Source organism: Anas acuta, chromosome 8, assembly GCF_963932015.1.
Source record: "Anas acuta chromosome 8, bAnaAcu1.1, whole genome shotgun sequence".
Classification (NCBI taxonomy): domain Eukaryota; kingdom Metazoa; phylum Chordata; class Aves; order Anseriformes; family Anatidae; genus Anas; species Anas acuta.
The window spans coordinates 5,377,776-5,395,546 of NC_088986.1; the positions used below are offsets into that span (position 1 = coordinate 5,377,776).

General features: G+C 54.3%; 4 protein-coding genes across 4 annotated transcripts; 2 read left to right on the plus strand and 2 right to left on the minus strand.

The window, feature by feature from the left end:
• Window positions 1-11: 11 nt before the first annotated feature.
• Window positions 12-4,094, minus strand: CIMAP2 (ciliary microtubule associated protein 2). The gene is given in 11 exon segments (XM_068690772.1): window positions 12-151; window positions 153-191; window positions 1,279-1,409; window positions 2,162-2,290; window positions 2,442-2,599; window positions 2,680-2,689; window positions 2,873-3,010; window positions 3,105-3,242; window positions 3,346-3,462; window positions 3,577-3,681; window positions 4,083-4,094. Coding segments are annotated over 11 exon segments (1,038 nt in total). The 3' UTR covers window positions 12-90.
• A 1,886-nt stretch (window positions 4,095-5,980) lies between these two features.
• PARS2 (prolyl-tRNA synthetase 2, mitochondrial) lies at window positions 5,981-7,432 on the plus strand. The gene has a single exon (XM_068690030.1). The coding sequence runs from the start codon at window positions 6,045-6,047 to the stop codon at window positions 7,428-7,430; it is 1,386 nt and encodes a 461-aa protein (XP_068546131.1). The 5' UTR covers window positions 5,981-6,044; the 3' UTR covers window positions 7,431-7,432.
• A 1,937-nt stretch (window positions 7,433-9,369) lies between these two features.
• TTC4 (tetratricopeptide repeat domain 4) lies at window positions 9,370-15,982 on the plus strand. The gene is made up of 10 exons (XM_068690029.1): window positions 9,370-9,555; window positions 9,633-9,750; window positions 9,864-10,025; window positions 10,530-10,607; window positions 11,411-11,535; window positions 11,838-11,924; window positions 12,536-12,750; window positions 13,942-14,023; window positions 14,581-14,663; window positions 15,305-15,982. The coding sequence occupies exons 1-10, from the start codon at window positions 9,385-9,387 to the stop codon at window positions 15,408-15,410; spliced, it is 1,227 nt and encodes a 408-aa protein (XP_068546130.1). The 5' UTR covers window positions 9,370-9,384; the 3' UTR covers window positions 15,411-15,982.
• Window positions 14,842-17,348, minus strand: TMEM205 (transmembrane protein 205). The gene is made up of 3 exons (XM_068690031.1): window positions 17,146-17,348; window positions 16,911-17,074; window positions 14,842-16,724 (listed from the first exon to the last, which is right to left on the minus strand). The coding sequence occupies exons 1-3, from the start codon at window positions 17,273-17,275 to the stop codon at window positions 16,425-16,427; spliced, it is 594 nt and encodes a 197-aa protein (XP_068546132.1). The 5' UTR covers window positions 17,276-17,348; the 3' UTR covers window positions 14,842-16,424.
• Window positions 17,349-17,771: the final 423 nt, after the last annotated feature.

Below are 17,771 nucleotides of genomic sequence, written 5' to 3' on the forward strand. Positions count from 1 at the left end.
CCTACCTCCTGTTGCAAGTATTTTCATCTACACCGTCCCATCTACTGGCGTGTCTGATTTATTTACTGATCAGGGCTTCCCAGCGCCACCTTACATGTGGAAAACAGCAGTGGTTTCTTCACAAATGTCCGGACAGCGTGGAGCAGAAATCAAATCTCCAGTTGTTTTTCACAACAGGCCTGAGCCGCTCACTGCGAAAAGAGGATGTGATTCAGTGGACTCCAATTATTGGCTGGATTAATCTCATTAGTCTTAATGAGCGTGGAGGTGAACAGAGCTCGTGAAGGCCTGCCTATTCCCTTGAAGGTACAGCTGTAGCTTGAAAAGTGATTTTGGAGCTAGCGCTGTTTGATCATAGAGCAATTCGGAGCATTTGAACATCCTGCTCGCTGTTCAGATTCTTTTTTTTATTATTATTATTCCTAACGGAACTGCAAACTTAACAAAGCTGGGCAATACTGAAAGCTGGATTTCATTGTGCCTCCTTCATCACAGGATAGCTAGCGGAGCTGCCCCACTGAAAGCGAAGTCATATTCAGCTGAGGCACGTTCCTAACTACTCTCTGGAGATCAAGACAGCCTTTGCGGAGCCGCAGCCCCCAGTGCCACCGCAGCAGTTTGCTAATCTTGGCCACAAGCAAAGGTGAAAGCGGAGGGCTGTCCCGAGCGCCCTCATTAGCACGGTCCCTAACTGCCTCACGGGGCTTCTCACCCTGGTGATTTCAAAGCCCTTTGTGATGGAGCTGAGCCTTGATATCTTCCTTCTTCAAATGGGTAAACCAAGGCACAGGCTGAGAGCACGGTTTTTGTTCAAGACCATTGATCAACCTGTGCTGGAGATGAACCGAGGAAGCCTGGCCACCCATCCCCTGCCCAGTTCCTTCCCAGGCCGCCTCCTCTAATGGGGACAGAAATTTTATCTGTACCTCCACGGCATATAACTTGCATTTCACGAGGTGGAAGATCAGCCACCGTAGCATCCTGGAAGTGCCTGGGTAGCCAGTACTTCTTTAACCTCCCCCTGCCGTTGCATGCCCAGGAAGCACTGAGGTCTCCTCATTTTTTCACAGACATTAACGTGCTCGTTCACAGAGCAAACCTGCAGTGGGGCCAGCAAGTGTTCCTTCATCTCCACAGCCATCCCTGCTGCTATTTAGCCTCTCACATCGGTTGTAAAGCATCAGCAACCTGTCCTTGGCCTCAGGAGTTGCTCTAGCTGAATGCTTTTCCTGCAGGCTGGTGTGAAAGCACCTACAGCCCCCGTTGTGTCAGACTTACAGCAGGTAGGCGTCCTGCTTCGGGTTGCTGAGGTACCGCTGAGCGTCGTGCAGGTACAGGGACTGGTACCTGAGCTGCTGAGGGCAGCGCTCACCCCTGGTGACATCGTAGCGGCCAACTCCTACGGTGTTCTGGAAGCAGAAGGTCACACACGTGGTTTCCCATCCTTGCAGGGGCACAACCAGGCGGTGACTTTCTGATTAGCTCCACTGGCTGAAGCATGCTGCCCAGTTGCCTACTGCTAGCGATAGCCACGGGCTGCTTTATCACAGCCTGGCCACTGCAGGGTAATGTGTCAGGTTCCCCCGCAATTACGAAGGTGCCTTGACCTCTTGCAAATCGCCTGCTCCCCACGCAGCTGCACAAAGGAGAGAGAGAGCCGCGTGGAAGTCCGCTCCTCGTCCCTAGCCAAGGTGGGCTGTTTGAGAGCAAAGCTTCCCTTGCTGGCTTTGAGCCCTTCAGGCTTTGTTCTGGCTCTCCGTGGGGAAGCTGCATGGCTGAATACAGCTCTGGGAACAGGTACTAAGGGCTCTTCGATGTGCTAGAGGGAAAGCTGGCTTTTAAGTAGCAGAGCACAACTTTCTGGGAGGATACAAGGAGCTCCTGGCACCTAAAAGGACTCAGAGCAGCCTGAGGGCAGCACAAGCTGTGCTGCAGGAGCAGGAGCACAAGTTTCTGTTGACCTGGCAGGAGTTTGGGCCGTGTGCTTTTATTCACCATTTATCCTTCAGCAACACGTGCTGGGCATGAAGGGCACCCGGAGAAGGACTCATCTCCCGTGTGGTGACATCGTGTGGTGGCATCTGGCTCCCACATCCCTGTCGTGCTGCCTTCCCTGCTCACTCACCCCGTTCCCTGCTCACCCCATTCCCTGCTCACTCACCTCGTTCCCATTGAAGAGGCGGTCGGATTTTCTGTCAAACCTCTTGGCAGACGACCAGAACGGGGGCTGGTTGAAGTCTGCGGATCCCTCAAAGGGTTTGGGATCGTATGAGCCAGGCCCCGCCGCATACTGCACAAAAGGAGACCTCTGATGCTTCGTCCTGCGTGCAGAAAGCTGCACGGCTGCCCCAGGGCCCCGGCACCCCCAGGCGGGCTCGGTGGCTCTGTCGGGACAGGCAGACCCCATGGGGACGGGGTGGGGACACCCCGCTCCCACTGACCGCATCCCTCGGGCACTGGCTGAGCGTGGCCCAGAAGATCCTCTCCGAGGGGCAGCCCGGGTTCCTCGGCAGGGTGCTGAAGCAGCCTTTCTTCTTGTTTTCTTTTGACACCAGCTCGTCCAGGAAACTCTTGGCAGTGCCAGCGCCCAGCTCGGTGCCTTTCCTCTGCCGGGGCAAGGGAGCAGCGTGAGGGGCTCGGCTGCTGGTGGTCTCTGCAGCCATCCCGTGAGAGCTGAGCCTTGCCCCTGCTCGTGGGCACAATCCTGCTCCCCTGCCCTCTGCCTGCAGCCCACTTGTTCCCCAAACAAGAGCAACACTCAAATAGGGTCTGGCATAAAGCAGCTCTCCACCATGCTCCAATCCATTTATGGGGGCAGTGCCACCGCTTGCTGATAAACCCCACCCAGGCGTCTTGTCCCGGGGCTACGCACCTCCCAGTCGTGCCGCCGGCTGCCGCTGGGCTTCGTCTTGTCCCCCGAAACCTGGGGGGGGACACGGCCGGCCGCCCGCCGCAGCCCCTCCTCGATGCTGCTGGGCAGGGAGTAGGTGCCGGGCCCCAGGCCACTGCCCTGCAGGCACAGCGGGGAAGGCAACGGGGCTACGGTCAGCAGAAGGATGGGGTCACCCCAGAGATGTGTCCCCAGGGTGAGGGGCAGCACGTGCCATGGCTGCTGGGAGGACACATTTCTCCGTCCTGCTGTCCATCAGCCCACGTGTGCCGGCGGAGCGTTTGTCCCTCTCGTCCAGCGGGGTGTAGGGGTTCCCCCGGGGGCCGTAGGTGCCGGGGCCGGGGAAGCAGTCCTGTGGGAGAGAGGGGACGGCGTGGGCAGCCCCCAAGCAGCCCTAAAAGGGGGAAGGATGCCCGCAGTGATGCCAGCAGCTCCCGAGGCAGGCTGAGATGTACCCGCCGGCCAGCCCTGAACCTCGGCTCCCTTGTGTCGCAGATGCCCCGGAGGCTGGAGGGCCGCGTCTCCTGCAGGGAGCCCCTGATGTTGTACGTCCCCGGGCCCAGCCTCGCCTCCTGCAAGAGGAAGAAGGACGGGGTGAGGATGAGCTGGGTGCTCCCAGCAGCGCTGCCTGCGTCACTCGGTCCCCAGGAAACGTGCACCGAGGGTGGATCGACCCCAGCTCTTACCTGGAGCTTGCGTTTCTTCTTCATCACCTTGAAGTGGAAATGGGGCAGCTGGATTGTCCGTGAGCCCGGCTCTGCTCCGGCCCAGCAGGAGGCTGGCACTCTGCCCTGCAAGGCAGAGCCGGAGCATCACAGTGTGTATATTGCTGCCCCATGTCCCGCTGCTCATCCCGGCCCTGTCGCTCATCCCAATGTAATGCACCAAGAAAGGGGGTTGCTTTTGGGTGGCTGGACTTCACAGAGAGCCTGCATGTGGCCTGGAACGTGGCTCCCAGGGAAAGCTGGGCTTTGCTGTGGATCCTCACTACCCGTGGACCACAGGAGCAGCTGTTCTGCAGAACTGCACGCCCCCGAGCCCGGGGTGTGAGCAGCTTGCATCCACATCGACACCCCAGGGTGCTCCCGAGCCCGAGCTGGGTGTCCCCAGCTGCTGTGTGCAAAACGGTCTCAGCCGATTTGGGAGCTGCACCGCTAATTCTGGCTCTCCCCCCATGTACCCACAGCCTCACCTGGCTGCCCATGTCTCACGCAGGTGGCTCTGCGGTGGCAGCCCACGCCGTGGCAGCCCTCACCATGGTACCCACGTTCTGTGGGGCCAAGCCGAGCACCCTGGCTGGAATGGGGGCTGCAGCCTGGCAGCCCAGAGCCCCCCACCCTGCCTGTAGCAGGTCCCTCGAGCCCTCTGGGGTGATTTAATTACCGTGTTTGTACCAGTGTGGTTTATTTTCAACGTGTCATCTGCTCAGGAGGAGCTGTCTGAGAGCTCACAGGGGTTGCTCAGCAGAGCCTGCACCTTGGGTGGCTGCCAGGGGGCAGGGGACGTGTGGTGCTGTTATATCCCACAGGAACTTCCCAAAAGGTGGCTTTAGGGCAAGCCCTGTGATTACTGCCTTACTGGGCATAAAAACATCATCCTGGAGCTGTGTGATTACAGTAATGTCACTGGAGGGAATGGAAGCTCTCAGGAAATTTACCTCATGAGATGTGCAAGGCAGCGCTGTGGGCTCGCAGACCCTCCAAGCTGTGTAAGACCATGCCCAGGGTCAGCCGGGATGCTGAACCCCAGGCCCAAACTGCAAATCCTCCACAGAACAGAGAGAGGTTTGGCTGCTGAATGACTTCATCTCTCACCTGCCCTGATGGCAAGGAAAGAAACATTTTCCACCACCCAGTGAGGATCCAGGGCTGTGGCTTCTCCAAGACCAACCTCCCACCCTGCTTTGGCACGGTCCTGTAGCCAGAGTGGCTGGGCCAGGGCTGATACCATTATTCACTCCCCACCCAGCACAGCAGGAAAAAATAGACCACAGCCAGGTTTTCAGGCACAAAGCCCCAAGCTTAGCTCCTCATCCAGTGCTGCCTGCTGGTTTAATAAGAGATATCAGCTTTCCCTGCAGACCATGCCTCCTGTATAGCCTCAAACCCTCGCAGTTAAAACACCGCCCCGGCAAATCAATCCAAGATGGTTTTGTCTCTTTGATCAGCGCAGCAGGCAGTAAGTCACTGAAGGAAAAGCGCTTTGTTTCCACGGCTGGAAGAAGCGATAGAAACAATGAAGGACAACTCTCCGGCCCTGAACCGCCTGGTGAAAACCTTCCACTTGCGGAGCAAGCAGGAGGTGGCCATGGGGATATCCACTGTGGCACCAGGCATCCTGCAGGACCTGCAGCTCAGCCGCTGCATGTCTCCCCAACAGCGTTTCCATTGCTCACTTGATTGTGGTGAGAAACACGTAGGAAGAAGTAATTATCTGGCAAAACCAGTGGAGGCGGTTTGGGAGTGAAGTTGTTATTTGGGAGCCAGGAAACCACAGCCAGATCCTGGCTCAGGCACCGAGCTGCTGAGAGACCTGTCCCTCTGGGCAGTGCCTTACAGGATGCTGAGGCCTCTTGCAGGGATGTCTCAAGCATTTAGTGGCTTCAGTGCTCCTAAATCACTCAGGAGCATTAAAAACAGCCCCTTTAATCCCTTATTTTTCCCATTTCCACATGGCTATAAATGGCAGTGCACCTCAGTGTGTATTCCGTGTTATAGAAGAATCACGAAGATTCCCTCAAATCCCATTTCTAAATAAAACAAGGGTTCACACTCACTTCCTTATATTTTAAAATGATAATTTAATTCCTCATAAAACGCGGGTCAGTGAAGTGAAATCTCCACCCTTAGCGGAGCACTTTTATATGTGCTTACAACTGCTCTTCAGCGATTTTTTTTTAATTTCCACTGAGCTCCAGCTCCAGGCGGGAGGCTGAGAAGCGCAGCAAGGCGGCGGTCACCGGGCACAGGGGAATGTCCCCCCAGCTCCCCTCAGCGCCCCGCGGCCTCCACACGGCAGACGGCGCCCTCATTGCCTCTCCCTCCCCGTCCCCGCCATGACGGAGCCTCCCCCACGGCCGTTCCCGCCTCCAGCCGCCATTTTGTGGGCTGCGCCCGCCGCCCCCTGCCCGCTCCCCTCAGGGCCGGCCGCCGCCATGTCGGGCGGGCTCCGCGGCTGGCGAGCGGCGGCCGGCCCCTTGCTGCAAGCCTCCGGGGCCTCTCCCGGAGCCAGGCGGCGGCGCCTGCTGCTGTCCGAGCTCTTCCAGCCCTTGAACCTGCAGGGCGAGGGGAGCGAGGCGGGGTGGGAGGCGGGCAGCCGCAGCCACAGGCTGATGGTGCAAGGGGGGCTCATCCACCCCGGCAGCACCGGCTGCTACTGCTACCTGCCGCCCGCCGTCCGCGCCATGGACAAGCTCGTCCGCCTCATCGATGAGGCGATGGAGGCGGTGGGAGGGCAGAAGGTGAACATGCCCTGCCTGAGCTCGGCGGAGCTGTGGCGAGCCAGCGGGCGCTGGGAGAACATGGGGCCGGAGCTGTTCCGCCTGGCTGACAGGCACGGCAAGGAGTATTGCCTGGGGCCCACGCACGAAGAGGCGGTCACGGAGCTGGTGGCGGCGCAGAGCGGGCTGTCCTACAAGCAGCTGCCGCTGCGCCTCTACCAGGTGACGAGGAAGTTTCGGGACGAGCCCAAGCCCCGCTTCGGCTTGCTGCGCAGCCGGGAGTTCTACATGAAGGACATGTACACCTTTGACACCTCCGAGGAGGAGGCTCGGCACACCTACGAGCTGCTGTGCGGCGCCTACCGCAGCCTCTTCGAGCGCCTGGGCTTGCCCTGTGTCCAGGTGCGGGCGGCCACGGGCAGCATCGGGGGCACCACGTCCCACGAGTTCCAGCTGCCGGCGGACATCGGCGAGGACCGGCTGGTGCTGTGCCCCCACGGACACTTCGCAGCCAATGTGGAGATGGTCAGCGGGGAGCAGGCTGCGTGCCCCACGTGTGGGGAAAAACTCACCCAGACGAGAGGGATCGAAGTGGGGCACACGTTTTATCTGGGTACCAAGTACTCGGCTGTCTACAACGCCGTGTACTACTCCCCCGACAACAAGCCCCACCTGGCAGAAATGGGGTGCTACGGGCTGGGCGTCACGCGCATCCTGGCGGCCTCCATCGAGGTGCTGTCGACGGAGGACAGCATCCGTTGGCCGAGCCTCATCGCGCCCTACCAGGTGTGCTTCATCCCCCCCAAGAAAGGCAGCAAGGAGGAGCAGGGAGCCGCACTGCTGGAGGGCATCTACGATGACTTCGTTGAGGCCCATCCGCACCTCGCGGGTGACGTGGTGCTGGATGACAGGACGCAGATGACAATTGGCAAAAGGCTGAAAGATGCCAAAAAGCTGGGGTACCCCTACGTGGTCATAGCTGGGAAGAGGGCTTGCGAGGACCCTCCGGTCTTTGAGGTTTGGGATCAAAACTCTGGTGAGGTTTTGTACCTCACCAAGGAAGGTGTCATTGAGTTACTGAGTAAAGTGCAAGTCCCTTAAAATCCCCGTCTGCTAATCTCTCATTTTTGCTGCACTGAGTAGGCCTGAGCAGTTCCTTTTTAAGGAGTTGCTGCCTGTTAGCGATGGCTCTGGGAGAGCAGAGCCATACCCAGTTCACATCTGAGCCACCCACAGCACCTTGCAGCAGCACCAGGAGGTGGGGTGAGCTGGGCCAGCCCACACAAGCCCCAGTAGACGCTGCAACATGGGGATATGAGAAGCCTTTCCTTCACCCTTTTCGGGTACTGAATTCTTAAGACGAAGGGTTTTCAGAGGGAGAGAAAGGAAAGTGCCTTTCCCTGGCTTGCATGTTGTCTTTGGAGACACCCAAGTTCTGTGAATGTGGAGTTTAATTTGCACATAAAGCAAAAGGGTGAGCTGGAGAGCCTTTTTTCAGTTTGAAAATGCCTTAGTGCTAGGAATCTGCAGGGAAAAAAAGGCGATGAATGCTGTCAGGCACCCACACCCAGCCTGCAAGTCAGTTCAGCTGGTGAGATGTGGATCCACTAGGCTGGGGCAGTGATGGAGTGGTTGTGGTGGCTGCTGGCTTCATGGGCTGGGCCCTTTTCTATCTACCCAGCCAAGCATTCCTTTCTGGCCCTGCTACATGTCACGGCAGCATCTTCTGCTCATTACCAGTCCCACAAAGTGCCCTGGTGTCCCCACGGGGTGTGCTGTCCCACACGTTCATGGCTGGGCTCTACCAGCTCCAACAAGCAAAGGATGTGGCAGTAGCCCCAAAGGTAGGGACAGCGAGATCCTTCCCAGCCTTGTTCCTGCAAGCATTTGACAGTGCTGAACACTGAGCATGCACCCATCCCTGTCACACTGCTGACATCTCCCCATGAACCCTTATGTGACCGCTGTCCAGCCCTGGACAGGGAGATCTTTGGGGAGAATTGCCTCGCCCCATGCTGCAGCTTCTGGACCTGCTGCATCTAGAGATACCAGCAACAACAGGGCCACTGCCGTGTAGGACTTCACAGCAGAGCCACTGCTCTACTTGTGTTCTCAGGTCATGTAATCCTTCCCCCTCATCTGAGGCAGGATCATTGCCCTCAAGACCTGCCTTGCACTGCAGTTACAATCAGGTGCAAAAGCAGCGTAAGGTCACAGCAACAGCCTTATTTGTTGAGGTAAATTTATCAACTCAGCAAAACATGTGATTTAGAAGGGTGTGAGCTTTGGCTCTTTTCCTGGCAGATCACCTGCTGGACAGAGGAGTGTGGGGAAGCTGGGGGGCTCTCACTGACACCAGAGAAATTCCAGCAAATGTGTGCAGAGGAAATTGCAAACATGCGAGTGTTTTCCTTCTGCAGGTCGCGTGCTATTTGGAAGGTGGGGTAGTGCTTCCACAGACAAGCACGTTGCCAATGTGGAAACGGAGCCCCCTCTTCCCCCAGGATAGTTTGCAGCACAGCCTGAACGAGGATCTTGGAGCCCTGTGTGTTACTCTTGTGCTTTCCTTCCTCAGGTGCAGGTGTAGCGGTGTATGCACGTTGCACGACCAGGTCCAAATTTCCAAACAGGTTTGCCCAATTTCTGCACCTGGCTCAAGGAGCCAAGTTCCAGAGGGACTGCACACAGCAGCCCTGCTTGCTCCTGCTTGTGACTCCAGAAACTCTTGGGTGCATTTTCTCTGTATATATTTATCTCAGGACTGATAACCACTGCAGAACAGCTGCAAAAGGTGAAGCCAGCTCATTCCCCTGCCTCAGAAAAGCTGCTTTGGTCCCTCCCGAGGGTCCAGCGATGCTCTGGTTTCCCTGAGCTGCTCCCACCACCTGGACAGACCCAAAGCAGACCCTGCGCTACCATCACAGAGCTAAAAGCAGGGCAAGGCATAACCGAGACCCTTCCACACCACCGGGACGGGCTTTTTGGGGCTGTACAAAGAAACAGAGCAGGGTTTGAGGGACTCCCCCAGTACCCCCTCAGGCGCCGGGCGGGCAAAATGGCGGCGGGGGGGGGTGTAGGAGAGGGCGGGCTGAGGCGGCGCCGCGCTGAGGCGCTGGGGCCGGGCCGTGAGGAGCGGGGCGGGCTCGGCAGCACCATGGCGGAGCCTGAGGAGAGCGGCGAGGCTCGGAGGTACCGGGGCGGCTTCAACCCGGACACCTGGGAGCAGGTGAGGCGGTGTGGGGGAGCTGGGGGAGCGCAGCAGCGAGATGGCGGCGCGGGCTGAGGCGCGGTGTGTGCCCGCAGGAGCTGGAGGCCATCCCCATGTTCATGAAGCGGTGCCCGGCCGAGATCGACGCGGCGCGGCAGCCCGACCTGGCCTGCCTGCAGTCCCTGCTGTTCGACGAGGAGCAGGAGCCCGCAGGTTTGGGGCTGGGGAGGTCGGCGGGGGTCGCCCCTCAGCGCTGGGGGTGCCCCCGGGGGCGGCGGGGCAGCGCGGTCCCCTCTGAGGCAGCTGCCCCCGGTGCCGCCCTGCAGAGCTGGCCAAGATGTACAAAAACGAAGGCAACGAGTACTTCAGGGAGAAGGACTACGGCAGGGCCGTCGTGTCCTACAGCGAGGGGCTGAAGAAGAAGTGCGAGGACGCGGAGCTCAACGCCGTGCTGCACACCAACAGGGGGGCCGCGCACTTCCACCTGGGTGAGGGGTCCGGAGCTGCTTTCCCGCTGTGCTTTCCTGTTTTAAATCTCCTTTTCTTGCGATACAACATGATAAATACCTTATTTGTGGTAAAAAGATGTCTGGAACCCTGAAAACCTGGCTCATGCTGGAGCCCAGCTGTGTGCAGGGCCTGCACTGCTCGCAAGCATCTCCTGAAGCAACAAATTCTGCCACTCACTGTGTCCTAAATCTACCACCCAACACTACTGCTACAGCAAAGAGGCTGTTCTTGGCCTTTTAATGCTTTTGCATGTTGCAGTTGGCAGATTATCTCTTCAGTCGCATGGCTTATCTTTCACCTGTCTGATTCCTGTCCTTGCACTTCTTGCTCTAGGTTTGCTCCTTCTTCCCCCTCTTGTCTCCTGGTGAGTGTAGAAATGGTGAACTACAGTCCCCACACAAACTATTTTGTTGCTTAGGGATTTTGCTGCTTGGATTTGAAGTGTAAATCCAAGTTTCTAAGCAGTTTTGCTTCGTTTATAGGTAACTACCGTTCTGCCCTCAATGATGCGATCCAAGCAAAAAAGCTGAAGCCCACCCACCTCAAAGCAATCATAAGAGGTAAGTGTTAAAGCCTGTGTTACTGCAGGGAGTGCAAGGAACATCCCCTCAAAACAGCTTTAAATAGGTTGTGTTTACTTGTTAGCCTCTTGTAGTTACAAACCTCAGAGTGGAATTTTGTTGCCTTTTTCACTGCCTGTTTCTGTGGTTTAAGTAACTGTTTATAAACCTTAAATTGCTATGAGTGTGCATCTTTCCTTCAGGACTGCATTCATTTCAGAAAAGTAAAACTGTTACTGTACTGGATCTCTTCTCTTGTTCTGCTGTTGCCGTTTCTATCCAGTACATAGCTTTGTGTTTTGTATTGGATTTTCAGTCAAAGTGCTATCTTTTTGCTCTTCAGTTTCCCTATTTGTAAAAGAGGCATTCACTGAACCATTTTCTATAGAAGATAGCATAACTTTTGCTGCTTTCCACAATACTTGCTTTTAGTGCAGGGTTGGGTTTTTTCATTATTTCTCATTCTGTGTAAATTACTGCTTTATTTTTCCTTTTGAAACATACTGAAATGTTAATTGTAATGACGAAATTTTGCTCGTAACAGACACTGCTCGCATCCTTCACAGACTTGTGACTAGACTAGCGAGTGGTGCTAGAGCTGCTAAAATGTTTTAGATTTTCTTCTCGGCTCACCACACCTGCTGGAAGTCTGTGATTGAACATGACCCCGCAAAACAATAGCATGTGTTGCTGTACATGCCTTTGGAAGGCGCTAGGCCTAAAGCTGTTTTTATAACCACCATGTTGTGTACTAGTCATATACTGACTCCAATGCCAGACACTTAAAGTTTTAATCCTTCCAGGAGCTCTCTGTCACATGGAGCTAAAGAATTTCTCTGAAGCAATAGCATGGTGTGAGGAGGGCTTGCGAATAGACTCAAAAGAGAAAAAGCTTGTGGAAATGAGAGCTAAAGCTGACAAATTAAAGGTACGTATTACGGGAGTCTAGCATCTACTGTGTTTATTTCAGGATTGGTTCTGCCTGCTTTGCATCTAGAAACTCTTTAGCCAGAGAGTAATCTGTACAAGTTTCTCTGCAGTGTAATTTCTCCCCAAAGCAGAACTGAGAGGTGGTTCTGCACAGCATGTGGTGTTGAGATGTGGAGGGAAAAGAGCTGGAGCCCTTCTGGAGATCCAGGCTGATTTCTCTGCTCAGCAGCAGAGTGATGATGGGCAGTAAGGCAGTGACTTGCTGTGTTTGAACATGGTGCAATCTTCTCTTATACACAGCGAGCTGCGGAGCGGGACGCGAGGAAAGCAAAGGTGATAGAGAAGAAAGAACAAGGTCAAAAGGAAACTTTGCTCGCAGCAATAAAGGTGGGTCAGTGAGGGGATTTGTGTATTGTTTTTTTTTTTTTCCTCTTGTTTGTCTCTAAGGATTTGTTTTCCTATGCAGATTTAAGGGCTAGCACCAAAAATACTGGGAGACAGCCCTGATTCTCCATATGTGCTTGGTTCTAGCCCCAGCTCCCAGGGCTGTTTCCATATTTTAGGTAACAACTAATGCACAGTACAAACCTGGTGTTAGGAGATGGACCAAGCATCCAAGAGGAGCACTCAGGAGCTGCTGCATGTTATTGCACCCTGAAGTTATGCTTGCTAGGTCCCAAAGAACAGAACTTCAGCTGCATCCCTTTCCCCATGTTTTCCCAGGCCTTTTTTTCTCAGCATGCTAGCTCCTCTGGATTCCCACCTCTCATCACTCATTTTATGAGCTGTCTGGGTGCCTGGCTGAGGTTCTGGAATCTGTAGGGAAGAGCAGTCACCCAAGTCTCGTACTGTAGGAAGGTTTTTGGTGGAATGCTTAAGAGCAGATTCATTAACAAGAGTGACACAATTTGTCCTTTTACTGCTGATTTTTCTGATCTTATCTCCACACGTACACTTCATTTTATTTTATTTTTTTTAATCTCCTTCCTCCCCGCTAGGAAAGAAATATCAAGCTGGTTTTTGAACCCTCAAATGAAGAAGAAGACATATCAGATGGTCTGGCTGAGATATCTTTAGATGGGTTCCACTCCGACAATGCTACGGGGGCCAAGGTGCACTTGGATGCTGATGGCAACCTGAACTGGCCTGTCCTCTTTCTGTATCCCGAGCATGAGCAGACAGACTTCATTGAGGCTTTCCACGAGAACTCCAGGTAAACGCACTGTCAGCAGAGTTCTGGCACGAAGGAGAAGTTGAGTAAATATCAACAGCCAGTAAGTGAAACATCAGTGTCATGCCAGTGAAGTAGCTCCAGAGCTTGGATCTCGTAGCTGACCCTGCTTTTGAGCAGGAGGTTGCGCTGGATGACCTCCTGAGAATAATTCAGGTTGGAAGGGATCTGTGACCTACAAATGCTGCTTTAAAATATTTGAGGGCCAAAATCTAGATACTGCTTACGTTTATGGTTCAGAGAAACACATCATACGTGTCTAGCCAGTGCGATTAAAGGGGCCTACTCTGCAAGCCTGGACCAGTGGGCAGCAATATTTGTGACCCATCTGCATGCATGGATTTCAGAGGTTCACCAAGGTGCTGCTCTGAAGCCCTCTAAATACGTGGGTCTTGACGAGAGGATTAAACTAAAAAAAAAATGTAAAATGCCTCCATAAAGGAGCTTCTTGGGATCACTAATGAGCCCTTAGCTTTTCTTAGGGCTAACTGAAGTGCTGTAGACCTCACAGACTATAAGCAAGTGACTGGCTGGGACTTCGAATTCCCTGACATAAACTTCGGTTTCTGGTCTGGCAAATTTAAACAAACTCAGAATTTGTAACATTTTGTTGTAGGGACATATGCATTCTTCAGATCCACTAACAGCATTACAACTTAAAAATACAGTGCAAACAGATTAGTAAAGCTGTAGTTCTTACACAGTATTCTTTTCATGACCAAAAACAGTGAAAATGGGTTCTTGGAACAAGTTCCAGGAGCTGGTGCTTCCAGTTCTCCCGACGTGCCAAAATAAACAAGTGACTGACACATGAGCATATTCTGAGCGCTGATCTGGTGGAGCACGGTGCTGATGGGACCAAGGGAAATGAGTTGTAGATTAAAAAATCACAGAGTTTATTTTCACACCTTTTTTCAGTGTGAAAAGAAAAACTAAAAATAACTTGCTCCTGCACTGCTCAAGTTTGAAACCAGGAGTATGAGTTAAACCAGGGCCTTGGTCTCACGGCAAAAGCAATGAGCTTCAAAGGAAGACGCTATTAAACTTGCAGACATCTAAACTTATTTTCGGTCCACAGACCGATTTGTTAACTTATTTTTCCCATTATTCACATGCCAACTGTACAAATCAAACTGAACACTAAGATAACAAGTACGATTTGTTTTTTTTTAGATTTATTGATCATTTAACAGTGATGTTTGCTGAGTTGCCTCCTTGGGATTTAGAAAGAAAATACCTTCCTGGCAATCTTGAGGTAAGAAACTTGACTTCTATTTGAGTTTGTTTCTTTGGGAGGTTGAGCATCTCTGTATGTATGAAGGCAATGGCACCGTTATCTGTTTACCATCGGGCTATTAGCCTGCTTGTTTTTGTTTTTGTTTTTTTTTTAACTTCGTTGTGGTGAAATTGTTCGATACAAATAGTAAAATACTTAATAACAATAATAATTTCAGATCTAATTGATGGCAGATAAACACCCACCCAGTTAAACCCATCAAGTCAGTGTGGCTTTGTTGTGGCTACAGCAGGTTTGGAGCACTTTTCAGGAGCTGTACCTAGAGAGCTGTTGCTGTTTGTCTCATTTTCCCCTTGCCACGTGCCAGGCGGCAGGGCAGCCGGTAGTGCGGTGGGCAGGCAGGTCCAAAAGGCCAACATCTGTGTACTTTGCCAGATCAGAAACTGGGATTGTAGCTGTGTGCGTGTACGGACAACATAAGGCACGGCCAGCTGTGCTGCTACTGGGCTTGAAACAGAGTAATAGTTTGACTTCTTGTATCCGAAGCCTGTAATAACCCTCCCAAATTTCTTCAGCTCTACTTTGAAGATGAAGAAAGAGCAGAAATGTACGAGCTGAACCCAGACCAGACGTTGCTACAAGCGCTGCAGCACCAAAGGTGAGGCTGTACCTGGAGCACAAAGGCACCAAGCACCAGCTTTCAGCTTTAAGGGCAGTTTTTTCCTCTGATTTACCAGCCCTGACTCGTGGCCATCTCAAAGCGAGGAAGATGTAAGGCACCAGGGCCACATGGCTTTGTGGCTGGCTTTAGTGACTTGCTTTTTGTTTTCTTCTCCCCCCCCCAAAAAAAACGCACAACTCTCTCCAGGGCTGGATAGAGCTGGGAAGGGAGAATTGGGCTACACACAGCAGCGTGGTGACGGTGAACAATGCTCTCACTGTTCATAACGCTGTGCAGGCAGGTCCCCACCCAGCATGCAGCACAGTTTCACTCCCTGGAATTGCCTTTCAAGTGTTGTTTAGAGAAAAGAATTGGCTGTTGGTGGAAAAAAAAATGCTGTAAAGCTTGTGCTGTTAGCCTGCACCGTCTTGTAGCTAGCTGGGGAAGGCCCGCAGCAAGGCAGTAGTTGCTGGGAGAAGCTTTGTGTTATAAAACACTCCTCGGATGTGGGATTGGCTCTGCCAACCAGCCAAAAAGCTCATCAGCCTTCACAGAGCTGGGCAGCAGTCGCCTGCTTTGCTTTGCAGGACCTTTTGCCAGATGCAGGGAAACCCAAGCGCTCCTTTTAATCTTTGCAGGTATTTTGTGAAGGCCGGGACGCCGACAGTTCTGGCGTTTGTGAAGCGTTCTCCTTTCTCCAAGAAGTACTTCACTGGCAGGAAGGTGCATCGGCTGCGACGCTGAGAGTGAAACAAGGAGCCTGGTGCAAGAAACAGTCGGTTCTGTTCTGTCTCAGCCACAGAACGCAAACTTCTGCTTGCACAAAAACACCTCGCACGCTTCAGGGGAGAAATAATCTTGGCACGTGGGGAAACTTCCAGCAAAGAAGCATAGGAGGAGAACGAAGGGCTTACAAGAGGGGATTATTTGTTTAAATAGAAATCCAGCTGGCTTGCAGAAGGTCTCCTCTCTGACAGGCTGCGTGGGGTTCCGAAACAAACCTGAAGCGCTGCCAGACGTTGGCTGCAGCTGAAGCCACAGCAGCTGGGAACGAACTTACCTGTGAAAAATCACGGATTGCCCTGCGAGGCGGGCTGCAGGTGCCAGGGTTTAACAGCAGTGGTCTGGGGTGACAACCTGCCTGCTGCCATGAGCCGAGCGCGGGCAGGCTCCTGCACGGCCGCTCTGAGGATTCAGCAGCAGCTGCTCAGCCCTGCTGCCAGCCCCAGGAAATCAGAGCTCTTTGTCTGCAGCGGTGCCTTGTACTGACTTTTGCTACCTATATGAAAGGGAAATAAAGGTGTCTATTTTAAGCAGCCTGACTCCTGCCTAATCAATGGGGTGATCGTTTTTTCTCCCCGGGTGAAATACTAAAAGCGAACGACAAACGGTAATTCTAGACCCAAACCCAACAGCCTTATCCATCACTGGTAGTGGCAACGTAGCCCTCTGTGCTGCTGTAGGAGCTTCCACTTTAATCAAAATTAATTCTGAATCCCAAATTTCTCTGTCCCAAAGCCGCAGGTTTGGAAACATCACGTTCAGAGGGCACCAACAAGCTCTCCAGCCATAGCAGCTTCTGCTTTGATCATGGAGGACATTTCCCTTTCCAGTTCTGCCTTCGGACAGCTCGAAATCAAGCAAGCAGGTGGGCGTTCTGTTTAGTTATTTCCAAATCGCTGCGCTGTGCGCAAACAGAGCTCCGGCACCTCTGAGGATGGCGAAACTCCGAACCCCAGGGTCACTTTGCAGCAGTGCTCACAGGGTGGAGAGGTGGGTGGCCAGGCGGTAGAGGCTGGCGCCGTTGCAGGCGATGCAGCAGAGGTCGCAGAGGGTGGAGGCGGCGCGGTAGAGGCCGAGCTGCCGGGCCAGCTGCCCGTAACCGGGGTCGGAGGCGCGCAGCTCCCTGCGGGCCCCCCCGGCAAGCAGCCCCATCTCCTGCCCCAGCCCACGGGCACGCTCGATGTGGTGCATCTCCTCCGCGATGTCGCAGCTGGCCTGCCCCAACCACTGCGTGTTCAGCGCGGAGACGGCCACGCAGACGAAGAAGATGATGATCTGCAAGAGGGGAGCAAGGCCCGCGGTGAATTAAACCCACCCTGAAGGCTCGCTGAAAGCTGGATGCTATTTTTTTTTTTTAAATAAGCCACATGTGGAGTTCGTTGCTATTTGCAGAGCGGAATGAAGCTGGGGTTAGGGCTGTGGGGTGCAGCCAGCTGGCCTGTTAGAGCAGGGGGCTGCTACCTGCGTGGTTTCCTCCTCGCTGAGCAGCTCGCTGGGGTGGTGCATGGCAAACAGGGTCAGGTTGAGGAAGGCGCAGGTGGAGCCGATGTGGAAGTAGTAGGGGCTGAGCTCTCTCTGCACCAGGCCGGAGGTGTGGCGGGGGAGGCGGCTGCGCATCACGAGTCCTGCCGAGGGGACAGCAAATGGGTCCCGGGCACGCAGCCACGGCCAGGGGCGTGTGGGGACCGCAGCCTACCTGCCACCAGGGTCACCCAGATCTGCATCCCCCAGGAGGCGGAGAGCAGGAGCAGGTGCAGCAGTTTCACCGCGTTGGAGGGCTCCGTCGTGGTCAGCGTCGGGCCCTGGTTGGGGCCGGGTGTCTCCATGTCAGCCAGGCCACCCCGCTGGGGCTGCAGAACGGGTTTCCGAGCCCCTTTTATCCCCGCTGCGGGCGCTGCGTCAGCACCCAGGCGCTGCCTGCTTTGGGTGGACTTACAGCAAAGTCCGGCCAAAGCCCGCTCTGACCCCTGGCAGCACGCAGAGTCAACAGGAAGGGGAAAGAAAAAGCCTGGGCAGGTACCAAATACCCAGGAAGATATCAAATACCTGCCCACGCTGCGGGTATTGAAGAGACACCTTTTTTGGGGAGAAGTCTGTGGTGCCCTGCCGGGGGAATCCTGCTCAGGCACCCCAAATCTCCACGCTGGCACCAGGTGGGGAAGGTGGCAGTGAAGGAGCTGCTGGGAGTGTTTGGGGACGAGCTGGGAACGCTTTTATCTCCTGTGATAACACCTTTATCTCCTGTGATAACAGGGCCGGGGGAGGTGGCAGCCCGGCGGGGGCCCTGCAGGGGATGGCCATGGGCTGAGATACGGCAGCGAT

Bases quoted from the DNA above. Each gene is read 5' to 3' on its own strand.
- TTC4 (XM_068690029.1), top strand. From the start codon at position 9,385: ATGGCGGCGGGGGGGGGTGTAGGAGAGGGCGGGCTGAGGCGGCGCCGC. The intron at 9,556-9,632 runs GTGAGGCGGTGT...GTGTGCCCGCAG, and splicing joins ACCCGGACACCTGGGAGCAG to GAGCTGGAGGCCATCCCCAT. The intron at 14,024-14,580 runs GTAAGAAACTTG...AAATTTCTTCAG, and splicing joins ACCTTCCTGGCAATCTTGAG to CTCTACTTTGAAGATGAAGA.
- PARS2 (XM_068690030.1), top strand. From the start codon at position 6,045: ATGTCGGGCGGGCTCCGCGGCTGGCGAGCGGCGGCCGGCCCCTTGCTG.
- TMEM205 (XM_068690031.1), bottom strand. From the start codon at position 17,275: ATGGAGACACCCGGCCCCAACCAGGGCCCGACGCTGACCACGACGGAG. The intron at 17,075-17,145 runs GTAGGCTGCGGT...TCCCCTCGGCAG, and splicing joins CTGGGTGACCCTGGTGGCAG to GACTCGTGATGCGCAGCCGC. The intron at 16,725-16,910 runs GTAGCAGCCCCC...CCCCTCTTGCAG, and splicing joins GCGAGGAGGAAACCACGCAG to ATCATCATCTTCTTCGTCTG.